The sequence below is a fragment of the Pantherophis guttatus genome, chromosome 6 (genome assembly GCF_059756535.1).
Source record: "Pantherophis guttatus breed Tessera chromosome 6, ASM5975653v1, whole genome shotgun sequence".
NCBI lineage: Eukaryota > Metazoa > Chordata > Lepidosauria > Squamata > Colubridae > Pantherophis > Pantherophis guttatus.
This window is the reverse complement of record NC_142068.1, coordinates 32,455,341-32,477,612: the sequence shown is the minus strand read 5'-3', so window position 1 is coordinate 32,477,612 and position 22,272 is coordinate 32,455,341. Positions and strand designations below refer to the sequence as shown.

Genomic DNA, 22,272 nt, shown 5'->3' with positions numbered 1-22,272 from the left:
CATAGCCCTAAAAACAAGGACTAACATGGTATTGGAATTAATTACATAACCTTGCAGAATATAGAGAACTATAACCTACAGTTACTTTCTTTAAACAAGGAAATTAAATAATGTTTAAAAGCAGATATACAAGAAGATATGCCAGCATGCCTTAGCAAATAAAATATAAAGAATTTACAGGGGACTATTTTTGGTTTAAAGGGATGTGGTGGCTCAGTGGCTAAGATGCTGAGCTTGTCAATCGAAAGGTTGGCAGTTCAGCGGTTCGAATCCCTAGTGCCGCCTAATGGGGTGAGCTCCCATTATTTGTCCCAGCTTCTGCCAACCTAGCAGTTCGAAAGCACGTAAAAAATGCAAGTAGAAAAATAGGGACCACCTTTGGTGGGAAGGTAACAGCGTTCCATGTGCCTTTGGCATTTAGTCATGCCTGCCACATGATCACGGAGACTTCTTCGGACAGCGCTGGCCTTTGGCTTTGAAACAGAGATGAACATCGCCCCCTAGCGTGGGGAAACGACTAGCACATATGTGCAAGGGGAACCTTTACATTTACCTTTTATTTTTGGTTTAAAATCTTGCTAAAATAATTCAAAGCATTAGCAAGAAATTATATATAAAATTTCAGAATATGTCTCCATAACATCTGTGGAAAGACTTGAAAATGGATGGTACTATTTAATTCTATCTAAACAAGATAGCTAAAATATTTCTTACTGAGTCCGTCTTCCCCTTGCCTTCCTTTGCCACCAGCAGAACCAGGCATTCCATCTGTTCCTCTCTCTCCAGGAAGTCCAGGATCTCCTTTGTCTCCTTGAATACCTGTACAGGATAATTGAAAGGATACTTGTATTTAAAAAATTGAATTTTATTGTGGCTTATGGGAAATGAATATAATGTAACTAGATTAGCTTAACCCTTTGGTCCAGTGAGTGCAGTTCCTCGAGGTCCTGGTGGCCCAGGCTGCCCATTATCTCCGGGATCCCCCTATAAAAATGGGAACACTTAGTGACATTTCCCCAAGAGGTGTTGCTTGACCTTAGCATTTTTAAGATGTGTGGACTTCAACTCCCAGAATTCCCCAGCCAGTAGGACCAGGGATGAAATGCTCCCAGTTCGGACTGGATCGCTAGATCTGGTAGCGATGGAGGCGGGTGGTTCGGAGAACCAGTAGCAAAAATTCCTGCCTTCCCCCATGCCCAGCTGAGCCACGCAATCATCAGAGACTTTTTTATTTTTAAAAGCATTTTTTCTACAACCTCTTCAGCCGAAAAAATGCTTTTTAAAGTAAAAAAAAAGCCTCTGATGATCGCATGACTCAGCTGGGATCATCAGAGGCTTTTAAAAGAATTTTTTCTACAACCTCTTTAGGTTGTAGAAAAAAATGCTTTTAAAAGCCTCTGACGATCCCAGTTGAGTTGCCTGATCGGCAGAGGCTTTTAAAAGAAAAAAAGCTTCTGCCGATCAAGCAACTCAGCTGGGATCGTCAGAGGCTTTTAAATGTATTTTTTTACAACCTCTTCGGCTGAAGAGGTTGTAGAAAAAATGGTTTTAAAAGTTAAAAAAAAAAGTTGGCCATGCCCACCCAGTCACATTACCCACCACCACCACCACCAAGCCACACCCACAGAACCGGTAGTAACAAATTTTACATTTCACCACTGAACAGGACATCTTAAATTTGCCAAGGTTGAGAAACACTGCCCTAGAAGAATACAAGGTAAATGATGAGCTTCATCAATTATATATAATTGCTTCAGATAACATGACCTGATTGCATTGTTAGGCAATGGATACGTATTGAATAAAAATGGGTAGAAATATAAGCCTGAAATAGTAATTGATTTCATTGCTTTAGGGTATACAAAGGCTAGAGAATGAGAGGAACAACAAATTTACATATAACTAACCTTAATGCCTATCAAGCCATCTTGACCAGGAATTCCATGTGCTCCAGTTTTACCCTGAAATAAATTTTTGAATGTGTTTGATTCTTTAAGAAAATGAAGTAAATTCAAAGTTATTAGGAATCCATAAACAATTGGAAAATGTTTTTGATACCTCACAGATAGTCAAAGGTGTGTATATTATTAACATGTCAACTGGATAAAATTATGGTATATCCTTTAAACTGATTACAATGGAAGAATAAATAAAACAAGACAAAAAGCTTATCTGTTTCAATGGTAATCAGATAATTCTGTAAAAAAGTTATTAAGTTTCTAATTCCCCAGGCAATGTTTTTCAGAGAAACATACAATACCTCTGATCCTGAAAATTATATATAAGCCACCTGACTAGTAACCATTAACAATCTTAACCCCCATTAATAACAAGCATTATAACCAGCATTATTATATTAAATGGAAAGTAAGAACTTTCAGCACATTAAAGATTAAAATTTATTATGGAAAGACTTTTCTTTAATTGGCATAAGTTTTTGCTGTTTTTGAAACCCCTTTGTCATTTTTGCTTCCATTTCCATAGCTTGGAAATAGCTAATAAGACAGCTACACAATTCTCTTTTTGCTAACTTTGTTTATTTGATGAGATCTTGATGAAACTTTAAACTTCGCTTTCTCTAATCTCTAAAACATTTATGAAGAAATTGAAAAGCATTAGTGCATTTTCCTGGAAAACTCTACTTTTTATATTTTGGTATTGTGACAGTTGTCCAAATACTCTTATTTTCTTCTCTCTGTTTTCATCCAATTACCCAGACATAGGTAGATTAATCCATTTTAAAGAAATCATATAGATAAGCAATGTAATTTCTGTGTATTGTATCTACCTTGTTTCCTGGGAAACCCAGAGAACCATATGAGCCAGGAATTCCCTAGAGGAATTAAGGAGGGAAAAAAGATAATATAAGGTTTGACAAAAACTGTACCTCAAAAAAAATGCAAAAGTAAAGGGTTATTTAGATTTTCCAATTAATCAAAAACATTAGTTAGAATTGTTTTATATGTAGCAGAAAAGAGGCCAGATAATAGATGAACTATATAAATGACAATTAAATAAATGAAAATCTATAAAATACTTTCACTTAATCACAATAAAAAATACTGTACTCATTCATTAAAAATATAGTCTAAAAATCGATGTTTTGTTTTTTTGGTTGCTGGCTAAATTTATTTTTATCTATCAATATTTTTCAATCTTAGTCATTTTAAGAGGTGTGGATGCTAATTCCCAGAATTCCCTAACCATTCCACGCATCTTAAACTTGCCAAGATTGAGAAACACTGCTCCACATAAATATTAAGAAAATAAAAATAAAATAGCCTGTGTAGGCAGAATTTCCTTTATTTACTTGTATATGTGGATTTAAAATAGAAGTGGCAGTCTCTTTCACAATGCTTAACTGATGGCTCATAACTTAAGCATTCCAAATATCAATTTGCAATAATACTTCATAAAATCATCATTAAAAAATCCTACAGAGACGATAATAGAAAGTATACTTTTTTTAAAAAAAATACACTATTAAAATGAGATGAAGATAGTATTCTGGAATTTCTTACCTGCTTTCCAGGAAAACCAGGAATCCCCTTATCACCCTTGTCTCCAAATGCAAATTCACCCTGTTATGTTTCAAAATAGACCAGTTTCAGAATTTCGAGATTGGTTGCCCTTTATTTCCAATTAATTAGAAGGGGAACATGTTGTTAAAGAGAGCCTCCCTCCCCCTCCCAATTCTGAAAAAAGAAACAAGAGCCTCATTTTATTAATTCCAAAGACATGCTACTATGCCATGTAAATCAGGTGTCTCTAAGGGGTTGCCCAAGAACAATTAATGTACTGGGGTGCATCCTTCCTAGTCACTTTTTAAAGATTTAGCGAAGTGTTGCTTAACCCTGGCAGTTTGAAGGTGTGTGGACTTCAATTCCCAGAATTCCCCAGCCACATCTTCAAAAAAACCACTGGCTTGGAATTATACAGTTGAGCTGCTCTTTTTCATAGAAAAAAATGCCTAATTAAACATTTAAACTAAATTAAATTAGGTACATCATTTGCCTAATTAAGTCCTACTCTATTTATTTCCCCCCTATTCTATACATTTGCAAATGGTTTTCCACTTGTATTCTATGGAAAAAGCAACATGGGGACCATGGCATTCTTTCCCAATATGTCTTATATTGTAATCTGAAGTAAATTCAAACATACATCTTACTCAGGGGAATTGGCAGCTGATAAAATGCAGTTACATAATAGTAAATATACATTTATAGTATATTTATATAAATTTATATATTTATATTTACATAATAGTAAATATACATAAATATATATATTTAACTAAAAAAAAGTTCCTTCTTAGCATTCTCGGCAAGTAGCATGATGAAATGAACGTTATCTATTCATTCATGAAAAACTTGTCACTTACTTTCTGGCCACGCAATCCTTTTGAGCCAGTAGATCCAGGCATTCCCTTTATTCCCTAAAGATTAAAGTGTTTGCTTTAATATTGTTTAAATAGTATGATTTTAGTTCTGCCATACCCTGTATTGCAAGGTTGACTCAGCCTTCCATCCTTTCTAAGGTAGGTAAATTGAGGACCCAGTTATGGGGGCAATAAGCTGACTTTGTATAAAATATACAAAAGTATGAACGCTATTGCTTAACGCATTGTAAACCGCCCTGAGTCTCTGGAGAAGGGTGGCATATAAATCTAATAAAAATAAATAAATAAATAAAATAAATGCTATTTATTTTAAAAAGTACAAATTGAAAAGATTAAATAATATTTTTCCTCAAAAATTATTTTATGCTAGAATAGCAATAGCATTTAGACTTATATACCAGTTCATAGTGATTTACAACCCTCTCTAAGCGGGTTTACAGAGTCAGCATATTGCCCCCAACAATCTGGGTCCTCATTTTACCCACCTTGGAAGGATGGAAGGCTGAGTCAACCTTGAGCCTGGTGAGATTCAATCTGCCAAACTGCTGGCAGAAGCTGTTTTGCTACAGGGAATAATGGCTGACTTCACTTGTTACACTACACCATGATTTGTTTAAATTGTTGTTTATTTCATAATCCATAATAGCTTGGTTCATATATAATATTAACCTATAGATTAGATGCAAACAGCCTATGATGTTCCATAAATTGCTGAACTACAATTTCCAGACTCTTCACCATCAGGTCTGTTTCCTAGCTTCTGGAGTGTCACAAATTGCCTAACATTGCTGTGTAGATGATGGTTTACAAATATAAGTGACATTCATACGAATCTCATATGAATTACGGTTATCAGTCATGCTGATTGTTAAGTGGGTCATCAGTCATGCTGGGTGATTGCACCCAATTTTATGACCTTTTTTGCAAAGGTTGTTTGCAGGGCAGAGTCTGGGCAACTGAATGGAGCTAGCAGAGGGTTTAATGGCCGGATGCCCTTCCTGTCGCCAATGTGGAGTTTTGTTCAGCAGATACATTCGCAGTGTGCTCAAACAGAAAAATAGAGATCAAACTCACAGCCTCCTGATTGTGAGGCGAGAGCTCCATCTATAGGCCAGCACACCACTCCTATTACTGACTTGCAAACATAAATTTTGTCATGTGAATACCTTTTCTCCCTTTAACAGTCTAGAACTAGGCGGTCCAACCAGTAATGGCTGTCCTGGAGATCCAGGAGGTCCTACATCACCCTACAAAGAATGAAAAGAGCAAATAGAGTGAACAACCTAACAAAAGTGAGTTGCAGATTCCTAATCTGCAGCTCAAGAACTTGCCACTCCTGTCTGACAATTCCTCCTCATGTCGTCTCTTTTTCCATGTACAACAAATTTTAAAAATCAGAGATTATTAATTTATCTACCCATGAGAGAATGAAATAATTGAGACATTCAAGTTTTCCTTGCTTGCTGAAGATACAGTGCTTTTTTATATATATAATAGAACTATAGAATCCTTAAAATGTAGTTTTGGAAGAAGTCGTTTAGGTAACTGATTGCAAATGCTTGCTCAGAATAGGAATCCAAATTGAAACAATTTCACTCTATAGCTTCCATTTGAACGTATCAATTAAATGGAGAATTGGTTAACATTCTGTCTTCTTGAAACTTGATTTTTTTTATCCTGGACTCTAGAATGATGGATAATATTATTGAGCATTTCCTGTTTGACATTATTTCAGGTATTTCAAGAGAGCTATCCCTCTCAGTCTCTCTCATTGCTTTACTATAAACATGTTCCAGATTTTTTCTGAATCCTTATTAAAACACAATACCTATAACTGGACAAATACTCAATAAGGGGGTCTAAAGAATGCAGAATGAAATGGAACAATTGCTTCTTATAACCTGGAAAATTCTTGTGATGCAGTTTAAATCTGCTTTTAACTTTTGTAGTCATTCAAATTATTGACTCATACTCAATTTACTAATCAATTGCTATTCAAAAATCTTGGATGTCACAAGCGATTTAGTAGCAATTAAGTTAGATCTGATTCACTTGAAAATAAACATCAGATTCTATTCAGATGATTAAATAGATTTTTTTCCTTTGCAAAATGACAATACATTTTAATGCTTCTTTTAAAATAAAGTTCTGCTCGTGTTTTCTCCATTCCAAATTTATCCCCTTGCAAAAAACTCACTGCCTAAAAGTTTTAAACAGCTCAATTTATGAAGAATAAAAATCAATAATCTGAAGTTGCAATTTCTTGTTAACTCCTAAATACTTCAATGTTCAATTCCCACTTGCCACTTTTTTTCTTACCGGCTCTCCCTTTTGTCCTTCCACTCCAATTCCTGGATACCCCTAATGAAATATTAATATATTAAAAGAAGGAAAATACACTGATTATTCACTTTAGATGATAGACTAAATTCACATGCGAACAACATAAATATTTTTCACTTGGACCCCATTCTCATTTAATGGACTGATGTCTGGTAAATCTTTGTCAGTTTGTCTGTTAAATCAAGGATTTACTGCAAATATTTAGATTTAATTCTGCAGTTCTATAAATCATATATTTACAGTTTTAAAGGATGTTCCCTGTCTCCATGATCCATTAAATCAGAGTTTTACTCTATTGGTATATCCTTTTATATTAAAATATATCACTATTATTTAAATTTAAGGATTTTTTTAAAAAAAGATGAAATTTACTTTATTGTAAAATTTTCCAAGAACAAAAATCTCTCACCTGATCACCTGGTAAACCAGGTTGACCTTGAAAACCCTGTGAAAATAAGAATTTTGATATAATCAGACCTGGTACTCTCTAGAGCTGTAATGGCAAACTTATGCGTGCCTGAGGGGGCACACAACGCCCTCTCTGATGGCATGTGAGCTGTTGGCCCAGTTCAGCTCCACTGCACATGTGCAGGTGCCTCCCGCCAGCCAGCTGGTCTTCGTGTCTCTGCTGCGCATGGGCGGGAGTGGGGGCATGTGGGGGGCATGCACATGTGTGGGGGTGGGTGGGATGCATGTGCTGTGGCTGCGCGTGCATTGCATTTTGGAAGTTCAGGCGCACACACGCTTTGGGCACTCAGTTCAGAAAAGGTTAGCCATCACTGCTCTAGAGGTATTGGATTAATTTTTTTATAATCCCAAATATTGAAGGCTATGCTGGCCAGGGTTTTTATCAGCATTTAAATCCAATATATTTGGAAATATTAGTGAGGAAAATGGTTTTCTGTCCTGTTCGTATTCTTAATATTTTTCCCTACTAATATGTTGCACTATTGCTTTATTCAAACATCTCCTCCACAGAATTTTTTCCTGATAGTCTTTATTGCAGACAAAAAACTTTACTTTTGACACTGCTAGAGGAGGATAGATGGGTGTAAGCAAAGAAAAATAATTTTCAATAAACTCTATAGATTAAAAAAGAGAATGGGAGAACTGCCAACAGAATTATTGGCAGGAAGGAACATCCAATCTCAGATGATCTCTGTTACTCCTACAGAATTTATTGCAGGAGAACTAGGAGATAAAAAGACAGGTAGATTCTAACATGGTGTCAGTTAAGTAAGAGATTAAAATGTTAAAATTATACCTGTTCACCGGGTTGGCCTGGAAATCCAGATGGACCTCTGGGTCCCTTTTCTCCTCTAGGACCCTAAATACAGATTGCACAATGACACAATATCATGCTTACTAATAACAAGTAATATTCTGTTTACCACCTGGAGAAAATTGTGCTAGGTATGCAATATCTCTTATAATGTACCCACTTACCCCCTAACATGATTCTTTAACTGTTAGGAACTGTTAGAATATAGTAGCCCAAACACTAGCAACAACCAACGAATTTATTTTTAGGATGATTAATATTCTAGAATAAAAGCTAACTACCATTGCAGTACATAAATAAAATAAATAAATAAATAAAATAAAATAACATCTCAGCTATTGGTCGGAAGTTACAAATGCAACAGAGACATATAAATATTTCTGTGTGGAATGCAATAATGAGTAAAATAGTGTGAAGTAATTTAATTACAAGTTTGCTCATATTTGGAGCATCTGCAGTGCATAGCAGCAACACGTTATTTTGAAGGCAGGCAACATAATGAAAGAATGAAGACTTTTTGCCCCCCTCCGAAATCTGTCTAGTTGTCAAAACAAACAAATGAACAAACTCTCAAAAGTGGAACTTTGAAAGAGGACAATCCTATAGCTGAAAAGAGGATGTGCCTTAACAATTTTATGGTCGCTCATATTTATTATTAATGTATCTGCTTAGCTTCTTTCTAAAAAGGTGGCAAGGTATGGCTTACAAATTACAACTTTTATATGGGAACCATTTTAAGAATTCCTAAGATGGTAACAAACTGAGTTACCTATTATAACTTATGCACATTCTCACATAAGTCTAAGTCTGGCACGTACCTACATTGCTGGGAAGGCAAGTGGTAAACTGTGGTGTGGGTTACTACCTTTGCAGGGAATTTCAAACTAGATGGAAAAGCTGAAAGTGAAACCAGGGGTGGGCTGTTGGGGTTCGCAGGGGTTCAAGAGAACCTCTAGCTAAGATTCTGTGCAATTCGGAGAACCCCCAAATGCCACTCCTGGCTGGCCCCATCCACCCCACCCCACTCTTCCATGCGGTCTGTTTTGGATTAGTTTATAAACTAATGTATTTTCACCATACAAATTGATGAAGGAGCTTACAGGCATGCCTTGAGGTCCAGGGTCCCCTCTTTCTCCCTGTAACCAGAATCACTATGTTAGGTGAAAGATAATATTTATTGGTAACAATTAATTATTACAGTTTAATGATTTATGTGGAAAAAAGGAAATAAAGAGCTACATAGAAAGAATAAACACAAAATAAATACTTATATATCTAAGTAATGTAAATAATTGTCTAAATAATTTAAATAATTATTTTATTCCATTCGGGTTTATTTTACTTTTTTTTGCAATTCTTATACTGGAGTGAGACTCATTGATACCACAGAGAAGACTGTTTTTAATTTAGGAATCCATAATTTTTCCACATTCTGTAAGTATTAAAACTAGCTTTGGCATGTCTAGTTTTATGTACACTACTCGAAATTAAAACACATGGTTGCACAAAACTCACTTTCAGATAAATATGAATAAGATTTCACCCCCATAATAAACTATATCAATAAAGATATACTTTAAAAGACAATGTTTATCTGGCCATTTTATTTTCCACTTAAAAATTCTAATAAAAAGAATGTAAAAGCCTGTGACTTTGTCTTCATCATTTTTAAATAATAATATAGTCCAAAAGTGTGCATGTAAAGTATACTCATGGTTAAAAAAACATTGAAAATGAAGTCATGATTAATCAACCTGGATTAAATTCCTTTTCATAGCAGCTGCATGTGTTAAACTCTTATATGCACTTTTAGAATTTTAGAATTTCCTAATATTAATAATACAAATCTTGCCTAAACCAATGGCACTCTTTATGGTGTAAGTTATAGCTCTTACATATTTAAAATCATTTACATAACTCTTTATCATGAGGCACTATTTAAAAAATTATACAACACTCACAGTTGTCCCTTGTATGAATTCAGAAATATATACGGAATTTCCTTTTTCTCCTTTTTGGCCAGGGATACCCTGTAAAAGATGTTTAAAAATCATGATAAAAATAGAAAGTTATGAGTTTGCATACAAAAGCTTAAACAATAAAGTACTGTTAGTCTTCGGCTTATGTCTGTAGTTGGGACCAAAAATCTAATTGTAAATTGCTATGAATGAAAGTGGGGGTACCATAGAACCAGAAGTAATATTCCAGCTTTTTTTTTTGTTTATTTATTTAAGTGAATGCCCCAGTCATTAAGTAAACCCATTCATTCGAATGGGTGTTTCTTTGCCATGAACCAGTTTTAAAGATATTACAGAGAATATTAAAATATGAACACATCATTATACACATTTTCTGTACAATGAAGTGAGTCCAGAATACCTAAGAAGATAGACATAGAAATAAGTGGCATTTATAAGTTGATCACAAACTATATAAGATCTAGTGAAGTTCAACTCACAAGTGACCCTTTTGGTCCAATGCATCCAACTTCTCCTGGAAGTCCTGGATCACCTCTTGAACCATTACATCCATCTGCCCCAGGCTTCCCTCGGGGTCCTTCAATTCCTGGTAGCCCCTATAACAGAAAAAAAATATTAGTTCTGTATGTCTGTTAAAATAACTCATCATTTCTCTGTACAGTAGAACCTCTGGTCACGACCATAATTCGTTCCATAACTTTGGTCGCAAACCGATTTGGTCGTGATCCGAACCTAACCAAAATTAATGCAAAATTAATGCAGTGGCCATATGAAGTCACTGTTGTTTGGCGCTTACAAAAAAAAATGGCACGGAAGGGGAAATTGGCCGCGGCCATGTTTGATCATGTGTTTGTGATCAGATTCAATAAATTTGTGAATTTTTTGGTCGGAACCGAATTTGGTCGTGGTCAGAAGCATTCTACTGTATATGTTGAACGAATGCATTATGAAATCCAAGATCAAAACTCAGATAAGATGCTAGGTGTATCTCCAATAGAATTAGAAACAATCTAAAAGTTGAAGCCTGGTATGTCTAAACAAACCCAGTTTGGGCAAGCTGACTAGTTAATATTGCTCCTTTAGTTGTTAAACATACCTGAAACAGAAAGCTAATGTTATGGGTAGTCAGAAGAACAAATTGGACATAGCGTAGGCATGTATATGAATCCCATGGTTATCATTCTACTCAAATGTTTACACAAATTAACAAGGGTTCCAAATACAAGCTGATACTATATTGTATATGAACATGCATACTTTGGTGTCATACTTTTCCTGACATTTTCTCATAGAGCTTCTTTTTCCAGCTGCTAATTGCTCGAAATGTCAGCTGTTTTGGGGGCAAACAGCAGCTCCAGTAAGGATATTATGAAAATTTCTACCCAACTTTTAATACTAATTTCTATCCAAATAATCATGTGGATAAAAGCAACAGGAAAAAAATTAATAGACTAGTTTCTTTGGTGTAGTTTATTATTTATATTCAAAATTTATGTTTCTAAGCTTCTATTTAATAAAAAGGAGATCACAAGACATTTTTTTTTTAAAAAATACAGTGTTGTGGTTTCAGAGACAAAAGTAGTAACTTTTTCTTATTAATGCTCTCTATGGTCTTTACTCAGAAAAAAATAGTATTCATGAATTCTGCAGTCTGATAGTGTTCCAAACAATTCAGTGGAAAGCCAGAACATTCATAGAGAAGGTATAATAATTGCTGGTAACAAGGTTCTAAACTAGTCCGCCTTACTGCTCAGTTCAAGGATTCTAACAGCCTTTTACAACAAAAATGTTTGATAAGAACCTTCTCCTTATCCTGTTCTAGCTAGGGCTAATTCTCATTGCAAAGAATGAAGTTCTTTATTAGCTAATTTCCTCATAAGATGTAACTGTCTTGGAAATGTGTCTCACACATTGAAATACCATCAAATAGAATATTTTATTAAGCCTGGAAAAAGGTATATTATCAGCATCAACAAACATCTCTAGGATGGATACTGTATAACTGAGGTACCACTGCAGAATGTTTTTGAAGAATTACATTTTGTAGTACACTTTAAAAATATATATATATAGTCAGATCAGATGAACGTAGTACACAGACATATTGAAATATCAATGCTCTACAGTTTTATATGATATGAAGACATCAGCAGCATACTTACAGGCATTCCATCTAGACCTGAAAATCCTGGAACTCCAGTTGGACCCTGAAAAAATTCAACATTAAACCATATTAATATATGCTTTACTTTAAAAATGACTTATAGAACAATTTTGCATAATTAGATTTGTTTTTCTCATGATATCAAGTTTGAGAGGCAGTACACTCAACCATTAACTACCACTAGATTGAAGAAATTGCTATTTTCTGACAAATCAGAAGAGGTAGGCATTTAACTCTAAGCCCTCACTCATTGCTTCAGCAGGGATGACACATAGTCAAACTTGTTTAGGATTGTGAAGTGAAGAGGGTCTGGTTTATATTCAGGTGGGAGACTACTACAGAATACCAAGATTTTGGTTAAGATTGAAATAAACAAAAGAAGTTGGGGGAAAAAATAATGACAAACCACATTCCTGTGTCACCAAAATTCTATATGGATGTGCCCATGAAATTGTAATTCACTCAATTCAGAATGGACTTCCCTAACTCCACCCTTTGCCCGCTAATAAACAACTCCTTGCACCTAAAGTCTGTAAGTTTTTGGAACAGCTTGTTACCTTTGCCAGAAGTCCTATATGCATCATTAAGAAGCAGTTATCAAAGTCAAAGTGATATTTATAGAACTGTTGGTCAATTGGCAAGTCAAAGAATGGGCATTAGTGCTGCTTCCACCAGAGAAGTAACATGTGGAAGGAATAGTTTCTCTTCCTGTTTCAAACAGCAGATCCTTGTCCTACTTAGAAGATATATTTTCATTCCTGTTTTTTACTTCTTATTTTCCAGAACTGATTAGATCATATACTTATGGTAAAATGTATACATAGGTTTCAGTGGTGGGATTCAAGTAATTTAACAACCGGTTCTCTGCCCTAATGATTTCTTCCAACAACCAGTTTGTCAAACTGCTCAGAAAATTAACAACCGGTTCTCCCGAAGTGGTGCAAACTGGCTGAATCCCACCACTGATAGGTTTCCATGAACAGTAATATCAAACAAGACTGGAAAGCAATCTGAGAGTTTGCTTTCTATCATCAGTACTATCATCAAAGAATACTGTAAGAGGTTGGAAGGATAAATGGTGTGACTAAGTATACAATAGTTTCATAGAAATTCACCATCAAACATTCTAGACTAAGCTAAAACAGTAGTATGGGTACGTTAATCTTATTGCTCTAACTAATAGCACAATCTCTTTCAAATTGTGTGAATGGCTTCATAAGCAGTTATTGAAAATTATATGAAGCCCTGTTTTCATCTGGAACATTAATTAAAATACATTATATCTTGCAATATTTAATGTTGGGATTGTGCAAGACTTTGAATTCTAAACTCCTGGAAAGCATGACGAGTAGGCAATTCTGCAAATCCTTAAACCAAATGCTTATTTGCCCAGGACCATGCAGCAGCTGCAGGTAGCCACAAAATATCAAGAAAAGTCAAAGTTACTTTAAGGAGTTGCAAATATTGCTACATTTCTGTTTCAATATGGTCCAAACCCAGATTGCCTTCATCTGTGAAATGTTGTACATACAGTACTATTTAATATCCTTAATGTAATACTGCTAAGTAACAATAAAATTAATTTATTATCTATTATCTACCATATTTCCTCTTTCACCAAGTGGCCCAGGTAGACCAGGATCACCTCTCTGGCCTTTTTCTCCCGGCAAACCAATAGGTCCAACGGAACCCAGACCACCAATTGGACCCTGGACTCCTGGCTGACCAGGTTGCCCCTGCAAAGTATAAACAATTCAGATTAATTTCTATGTAAAAAGAGCAGCAGTAACAATATGAACAATAATTCAGAGGAAGAAACTGGTTTATTCAAACAAAATGTTCATATAAGTATCTCATAGTCTGTAATATAACTCAGCATTCCAAGCAATGCACCCATTGAAAACAGAACTCCAAGGCAGGCAGATTCCTCAAAGAACAAATTTATTGGATACATCATATTGACATAACTGTGAAACCAACTCTGAAAGTTTCCACGATTTTCACCTAATTAAAAGAGAAAGTTTTCCCCTTTCCACATGGTCCAATCGAGGTGCTGGCCAGTTGCCGCTATTCACAAAAATCACATTTAGACTAAATATCATGTTGTATAGGAATCTTCAGGAATTCAATAATCTCCTAGTGATTTAAGTAATACAATTTGGGTTTAAAGGAATTTAGGTTTTTAAATTGGCAAAAGGTTGTATTGTACAAAGCATGGTAAAACCATAGGCAATTGGTTATTTGGTTTATTTATTATTGGCTATTTGGTTTATTAAACCAAGATAATAAAATAATTAACATAAATATAAATATATAATAAAATAGATAGTGCCCTATCAAATTCTGCACCTGTTAATAGCGGTGTCCCCCAAGACAATGTTCTAGGACCAACACTCTTCATACTATACATAAATGACCGTTGTGATCATATTATAAGCAACTCCGCTCGCTTTGCCGATGATGTAAAAATATTTAACACCACCAACAATGCTTCTACCCTTCAAAAAGACATCAACTTTGTGTCAGAATGGTCAAACAATTGGCAACTCCAAATCTCAACCAACAAATGCTCTGTCTTACACATTGGCAAAAAGAACCAGAACACAAAATACAAGCTGAGTGGACACGACCTTGTAGATGACCCTCACTCTGTCAAGGGCCTTGGAGTACTCATATCTAATGATCTAAGTGCCAAAGGCCACTGTAACAACATCGCCAAAAAGGCATTAAGAGTTGTAAACCTAATCTTGCGTAGCTTCTTCTCCGGTAATATCACATTATTAACCAGAGCATACAAAACATTTGCTAGACCAATTCTTCAATATACCTCATCTGTCTGGAACCCGTACTGCATATCGGACATTAATACAATCGAATGTGTCCAGAAATATTTCACAAGAAGAGTCCTCCACTCCTCTGCTTGCAAGAAAATACCTTATGCCACCAGACTTGAAATTCTGGACCTAGAAAACTTAGAACTATGCCATCTTGAGTATGACTTAAGCGTAGCTCATAAAACTATCTGCTACAATGTCCTACCTGTCAGTGACTACTTCAGTTTCAACCACAACAATAAATGAGCACACAATAGATACAAACTTAAAGTAAACCGCTCCGAACTCTACTGCAGAAAATATGACTTCAGCAACAGAGTGGTCAATGCCTGGAACGCACTACCTGACTCTGTGGTTTCATCCCAAAACCCCCAAAATTTTAACCTAAGACTGTCTACTGTTGACCTCACCCCATTCCTAAGAGGTCTGTAAGGGGCGTGCATAAGAGCACCAGCATGCCTACTGTCCCTGTTCTAATGTTTCCTCTATTTGTATCTATTTTATGTATCCAGTCCATGCTTATACTTATATATATTACCTAATACGTTCTTGACAAATAAATAAAATAAATAAATAAATAAATTATTTGGTTTAATTGTTAACAAAGAGATAGTAATAGAAATATATTTTCAAGTTTGCAATAGAATATGATTATCTTACCTAGTATTATAAACAGTATGTATAACTTTTTCTACATTATTGTAATGCCACCCTCAAAATGTTTTTCTTCATTGATATTCTGTCTATATATCTGTATCTGTCTATGTATATGTATATACACAGTGACCAGCAGATGTCACTATTTCTTTGTGAGAAGATAGAAAAAGACCAGGAAAAAGAAAAAAAAATATTAAACAGAGTCAGAATTCCAAAATTAAGTGTTTGGAAGCAAATATTTCAGTACCTTGGACAGAATCAAGGAGCTTATAGTACTATTTGTTCTGGCTAATTCATCTATTGAATCCTATACTGAAATTGCTAATTGCAGGTTCTTCATCACACCTCAAGAGAGCTGCTTAATTAAACATCTGGTATACATTTCTTAGGATCCCAAAAAATTAGGTCAGATCATCAATGACAGCTTCTTGTCATGATCTACTTAACTCTATCAGCAAATAGGATAAAAGACTAACATCAAGCCAGGTCATATTGTGGCCCTTTCAATTATTAAAATACATTTAATTTTTTAAAAAATTCTCAAAACCAGAAAGTACAACTGCAGAATTTTAGCAGAAATAAAAACAGCTGGTTTTAGAGAAAAGCATCTAATGATTATGGAATGAGAGGCAAAAACCAATATGTTTTTCTGTTTAATTATTTTAAATTTTGGATTCCTTAAAATACAATATTCTCATAGGACCAATTAACTTAACATAAGTCAATAACTTTACAAACTCTTTATTTACAAAGACTTTACAGTTTAGTTTAGTTTTATTTGATTTGTATACTGCCCTACTCCCGAAGGACTCAGGGTGGTGAACAGCCACAGGATAAAAAACATAAATACAAAATTTAAAACTGAATAAAATTGAATTAAACAATTTGGCCGAAGACAGATTTAAAACACCCCAATAAATTAAAAATGAATTAAAATTTACGTTTTAAAAAGGGGGGAAAGCGAAACAGTTAGCCCAGGCCAGCCTGATGGAATAAAAAGGTCTTGAGAGCGCAGCGGAAGGTGTGTAGATCCAGGATCCTCCATATCTCCGGGGGATCTCATTCCAGATAGTAGGTGCCCCCACAGAGAAGGCTCTCCCCCTGGTGGCCGTCAGTCGACATTGTTTGGCCGACGGCACCCGGAGGAGCCCCTCTCTATAGAGCGTACCGGCCGATGGGAGGCTACTGGTGGCAGCAGGCGGTCCCATAAGTACAAAGTCTTTCTCTCCTTTGTCTCCTCTTTTTTCCCACTGACCTGTTCCTATTCCTGGTTGTCTGAATTAGCAGAAATACAGTATGCATTACCATTTCTTTCAAAAAAAAAAAAAAAGATTAAATGATAGCTACCTATGTCTGATCAACACAATAAATCATAGTTATTACTAATGATGAAAAGGGAGAGTGAATTCAGATCAATATAGATGGAGTACTATACTCTTCCCATCATTATTTAGTAATTGGGCTCCATATCTTTTAATTTGGACTTGATTGGCCACTTTTTTTAAAGTAAGGCCCTGCCCTTAGAATTTAATTAGGCTGAAAAAAATTGACTAAATTTTTGACTGCAGCCAAATCTCAGTCAAATCAATAATATGGTTCTTTTATTATTTATTATATGAATTTTCTCATCAGACATGGAGAGCAAGCAATCCCAAGTTACTTTTGTTCAAAGATGCAGACTTGTGCATAATAGTGATTTAACACATTATGTGAACAGCAAGTGGAACTAAGTTTCAATTTTTTGCTTCCTTATGTGCTTCTCTTTCATTTGATCTTGGTTTAACATTTTAAAGACTACATTTTTTAGCAATTAAAATTCCAGTTCATTCAAGTGTGGCATTTTCTAATTTTCCATGATATGGTTCATTATCTCACAAATAAATGAGCAAGCCATGCAAAGAAGTGTTTCTAAATTTAACAAACTCATGTATTAAACTCTACTCTTAAAGAAGGAAAAAAGCTGTTGATACAATATCAAGGATTTTAAATATTCAGCTTCTAAAGTAAAATTAAAAGGCTACATTATCTGCATTATTTTAAAAATATGGAGATCTATGGTTTCCACCTTCTTAAGCCATTGTCCCAAGACTGTGAGGAAAGGACATCTCTGTAAGAAATAACTCTGAAATCTTTTTTGAAACAGGTAACAGATAATAGAGATACAAGAATCAGAAAGATCTTGTAGTGCCACTGAAGACTCATATCATTTCATTATAAGACCTGAGCATTTGAGAGCTGCAGCTCCACAAATCTCACGAACACAGACTCTTTCTCTTTGTCTAAATCAACTAACATGTCTCTCCTGCTACAATGCCTACAAAGCTATATTGAAACGAATCCAGCACTTGAAATGAGGGAAACCTTCAATTCCTACAGCACGTTCTTACACGATAAACTGTTCCTGTCCTACAATTAATTCAGCGGTTTGTTAGAAACAAGTTACACTGAGAATGAATATAGTCTTTATGTCATGGGAATTGTACACATCTTTCCTTTAAGACACTAATATGTTTTCCATTATACATTTTATATACTATATTTCTCCCAAATAGACAGAATTCTTTTTATTCAAGGACTAAACTGGAAGACTAAACAATATCATTGTGTGAAATAACTCTAATTATTGTATACCTTGGGTTTCTACATAGCTATTGTTATACAGATTTTTCACTGAAAATGATTTATATATACACTAGCCACATTTAGTCTAAAACTATTTCTCATTCCTCAAAAGAATAAGCATGTCAGGTATTGTAGATTAGTGGTTATAATTCTTGGACAGAAATACTTGACTATCAGATGTCCAAAGATGTCTATCCATGAGGCTCACTAGAACAATGAACTATTGATAACTACCTATGGTTAGGATTAGGGTTAGGGATACATCATTGGACTTAATATTACTGAATATAAATCGGTGCTAACAGCACTTTTCAATCATGATTGCTGGTTGAATTAGAATTTCCTGGAATTAATTCAAGACACTTTAAATTTTAAATTTTAAAACTACAAATAATGTAATGTCTGAGAATTCAGAAACTGGATTTGTTGACCTTGCATGAAGGTCAAGAAGCCTAAATATTAACTTTATGAGACATTTAAATCACCTATAAGACTTTAACATGAAAAGATTGAAGTACAACTTTTCACAGAAATAAATAAAAGTGAATATTTTTTTATTCTGGCCCTCATCTTATAAAATGTTGCCCTATATAATGATAATTTCATTCCTTCATTTTTAGATGCTTTCTGAAACAATTCTGCTTTAGTGAATATTCTTAGATTAAGAATTCTGAGTGTATCTTTCCTTACATTTTATTCACGTTATTATGATTTGGTTTGTTTTTATTTGAAATGTAGTTTCAATACCTGTTAAGAGAAAAGCAGGACAAAATAAAGGAAACTAAAACTTACCCTTGAGCCTTTTTCAGGAAAGCACCGGCAAATGGAACAATCTTCTCCACCACAATGTCCAATATATGAGCCCTAAGAAGAAATAGAAGATATTCCTGTTGTTACTGTTACCCCATTTCAGATTTGTTTACCAATGTCATATAAATGTTGTCAGGGTTCTGACAGATATCCTAATTAAATCATGAGCCTCAAGCCAACATTTTGCGAGTTGGCAAATGTATTTGGAAGCTTAGAAATGCTTAATCATCACTAAGGCTATTTAAAAAAAACTACCATGTTTCCCCAAAAATAAGACCCTGTCTTATATTTTTTGAACCCCGAAATAAGCGCTTGGCCTTATTTTTGGGGGGGTCTTATTATTTTGGGGCATGTGGAGCAAGATGGGGCTCCTCTTGCCATCTTACCTGATTTCCAGCTCTGTGTTTAAATATTTTTGAGGAGAGCTTATTTTCGGGGGAAGGCTTATTTTAGCGCATGTGCTCAAAAGCCCGATTGGCCTTATTATCAGGGGATGTCTTATTTTCGGGGAAACAGGGTAAATATAAAAGAAATAATGGGTAAGATACTGATTGATAAGGAAGAATGTTAAAAGGTTATAAAATCACTAAACCTGTGTATGTGTGCATTATTTTATTTTTCACATTTCTGTACTGTACTAGATGTATGTATGAACCCTGCCCCCCCCCAAACACACATGTACAAAAAAAATCTAAAATTAACCCAAATGAGACTTTCTTTAGACAGCTAAACTTATGGAACAGCTATTATAGATTTTTTATAAAAGAGCAAAAGGAAAAACAAACATAAAATCAGGAAATTAGATAAGAATGGTAATGGAGTTTTTTAAAAGTTAAGTCAAAACAGAAACACACACAAAAAGATTAGCTCCTGGACAAGGCAAAAGAGATAGGAACCAATCAGTGAAGAACATGAAATTCAAGAAACTGCATAATTTTAAGTAAAAGAGGATAAGTGTGAGACACCAGTCAAGATTCTGGGAATTGTTCTTGAAGTGCTGGGAAACTGGGTAACACAATTCCCTAGCCAAAACGGAAACAAAACAAATATCAAGAAATTATTGGGAGCTTTGAAATTTTCTGAGTCAAAGTTTACTTCAACGTTTTATAGGAAGAGAAACATTTTGAAAAGATGTTGGTGTTATTTTTTCTGATTTTAAACAAAAATGAATATACCAAGTCCGGAACAAGGCTGCCGAAGTATTTCTGGCAGGAATCTTGTGCCTTTAAAGTACTAAAGAAATATAATATAGAAAGTTGCTACTGTGTGGTAATAATATTAAACAGGGGACTTTTATGCACATAAATTCTTATACTGTATGCCACTGGGGAAGGGATTAACTTTTAAAAGACTTTTTAGGCAACCATAAAAATTTCAAGCAGATACTGTAAGATGGAATATTATCAGATATGTTGAAGTTACAGTATCAGCTGCCTAAGTGACAATATAGTTTGTCATCCACAGACTTATTAGTTGGAATATGTACAATAAATATAATATTTATAAAATGTGTGAACTAATCTATAAAATTGACTATGATTTCATATTTGTATCTCAGCCATATAACATGTGAACAAAAAATATGTGCATTTATTGGTAATCTAATGCATCTTGCATTCTTGACTTACCTGGCTTTTGTATCTCACTATAATTTGAACTCTATAATTTGAACCTATTATCAAATAGGTTTATATTTTCATGGTATTCTTTTATTTATTCATCCATTTATTTATTTTATAAAGCAAATGTATATGGCCACCCATTTCATGAAATGTGACCCTGGGCAATGTTCAACAAAGATATAAAATAATAAAAGTCATTATTAAAAAGCTTTATAAAAAATAATAATCCTAAAGCTTGCTAGAGATTTTATGTTAATAGTCATAGAGGAGATCTCCCTGGTCTCCTGGAGCGTCAGGCCTCATGACATAGTAGCCAAGCCTCGAGGGACTTTCATAAAGTACGTAATGATGGAGCCCTTCAGATTCTCTTCATAGTTTTCTCATTAAATGAACTGGCCATTTTTTCCTTATCAAAAATATTTCCAAAACATTTTGTTTTCTTGATTTTAGTCTGTATATGTACTTACGTATACTTAGTTATGCAAAAAACGACATCTGGGTCAATTTAACTTGAGGCAAAATTCCAAGGGAAATATCAATCTTTGCTTTTTTGGCTTTTTAGATGCATGTTTCTGAGGCAATGTTAAAAGGTTTCTGGGTTCCCCCACCCCCACCCCCACCCCCTTAACTAAAACATGTTTTAGTATCATTATAGGAAAGCTATTTTTCAGTTTAACCTTGCACTGAAGATTAAAATGCTAGAATAGTCAAAACATAGATTAATCACAAAAATTTTGACTACTTTTCATTTAACGATTTACAGCTCCTCCCAAGGAAAACTGCCAGTGTTTTGTGGAAACATCGAATTCTTTGCAAGATGACCTTGGGTTCTTTAGAGGAAGGTGTGTAATAATAATTACATTTTTGAGCTTCCTCTGGAGGAAATGTTTGGCCTATGTTCTACTCTCAGTTCTCTTAAGATGTCACCAGCAGCTAAAATTTGGTTCAGAAGTGTCTCAAATGTGATGGGATTTTGTGGCAAATAGGCAGGATTTCTTATACTGATGCATAAGTGGAGAAAGGCTTCCTGAAGAGAGAAAGTTTGCTTAAAATTATTATTTGCTACTTTATTACTTGCATACATTTTGGGAAGTATATAAGCTATAGAAGTTTTTAGGTTTTCAAGTTGCAGATATTTTAAGCCTGAAACCATCCAAACTGTGCAATTAGTATATGTTTTCTAAAAACAAATTTATGAATAATTTGCCCACAACAATAATAGGGGCATTGCTTAGGAAGATTATTAGCTTGCTTTGTAAGATTAATTTCAGATTCAGACCAGATGCCTATAAGAGTTTTTTCTTAAATCCTAACTTCCAGTATGCTTCAGCTTCAATGCTGTATCTGTTCTGATGTTTAATTGTACAGAAAATAAAATTTGATTTGCTAAACATTCTATTGAAGTAATTCTCACTTTAATTATATTCGGGCCAAACATTCATATTGAGCTTTACAACAAACATTACTACTTAAAAGTCCCACTATATTCAATACATAAATGTAAATTTGCTAGCTAATTTAACTAATTATACTAAGGAATCTTTTCCAAGCAACTTT

The 22,272-nt window shown here is 34.5% G+C and overlaps 1 protein-coding gene across 1 annotated transcript in view; it reads right to left on the bottom strand.

The window, feature by feature from the left end:
• Positions 1–22,272, bottom strand: part of COL4A4 (collagen type IV alpha 4 chain) — a 71,522-nt gene that overhangs the window by 39,053 nt on the left and 10,197 nt on the right. Inside the window, exons 4-19 of the mRNA XM_060682903.2 lie at positions 19,076–19,147; positions 13,772–13,906; positions 12,169–12,213; positions 10,486–10,602; positions 9,989–10,057; positions 9,128–9,163; positions 8,010–8,072; positions 7,155–7,190; positions 6,722–6,763; positions 5,569–5,649; positions 4,385–4,438; positions 3,522–3,581; positions 2,789–2,833; positions 1,908–1,961; positions 915–984; positions 715–819 (exon numbers count right to left, since the gene is read on the bottom strand). Coding sequence (XP_060538886.2) covers positions 715–819; positions 915–984; positions 1,908–1,961; positions 2,789–2,833; positions 3,522–3,581; positions 4,385–4,438; positions 5,569–5,649; positions 6,722–6,763; positions 7,155–7,190; positions 8,010–8,072; positions 9,128–9,163; positions 9,989–10,057; positions 10,486–10,602; positions 12,169–12,213; positions 13,772–13,906; positions 19,076–19,147 — 1,084 coding nt within the window. The remainder of the gene's footprint in view (positions 1–714; positions 820–914; positions 985–1,907; positions 1,962–2,788; positions 2,834–3,521; positions 3,582–4,384; positions 4,439–5,568; positions 5,650–6,721; positions 6,764–7,154; positions 7,191–8,009; positions 8,073–9,127; positions 9,164–9,988; positions 10,058–10,485; positions 10,603–12,168; positions 12,214–13,771; positions 13,907–19,075; positions 19,148–22,272) is intronic.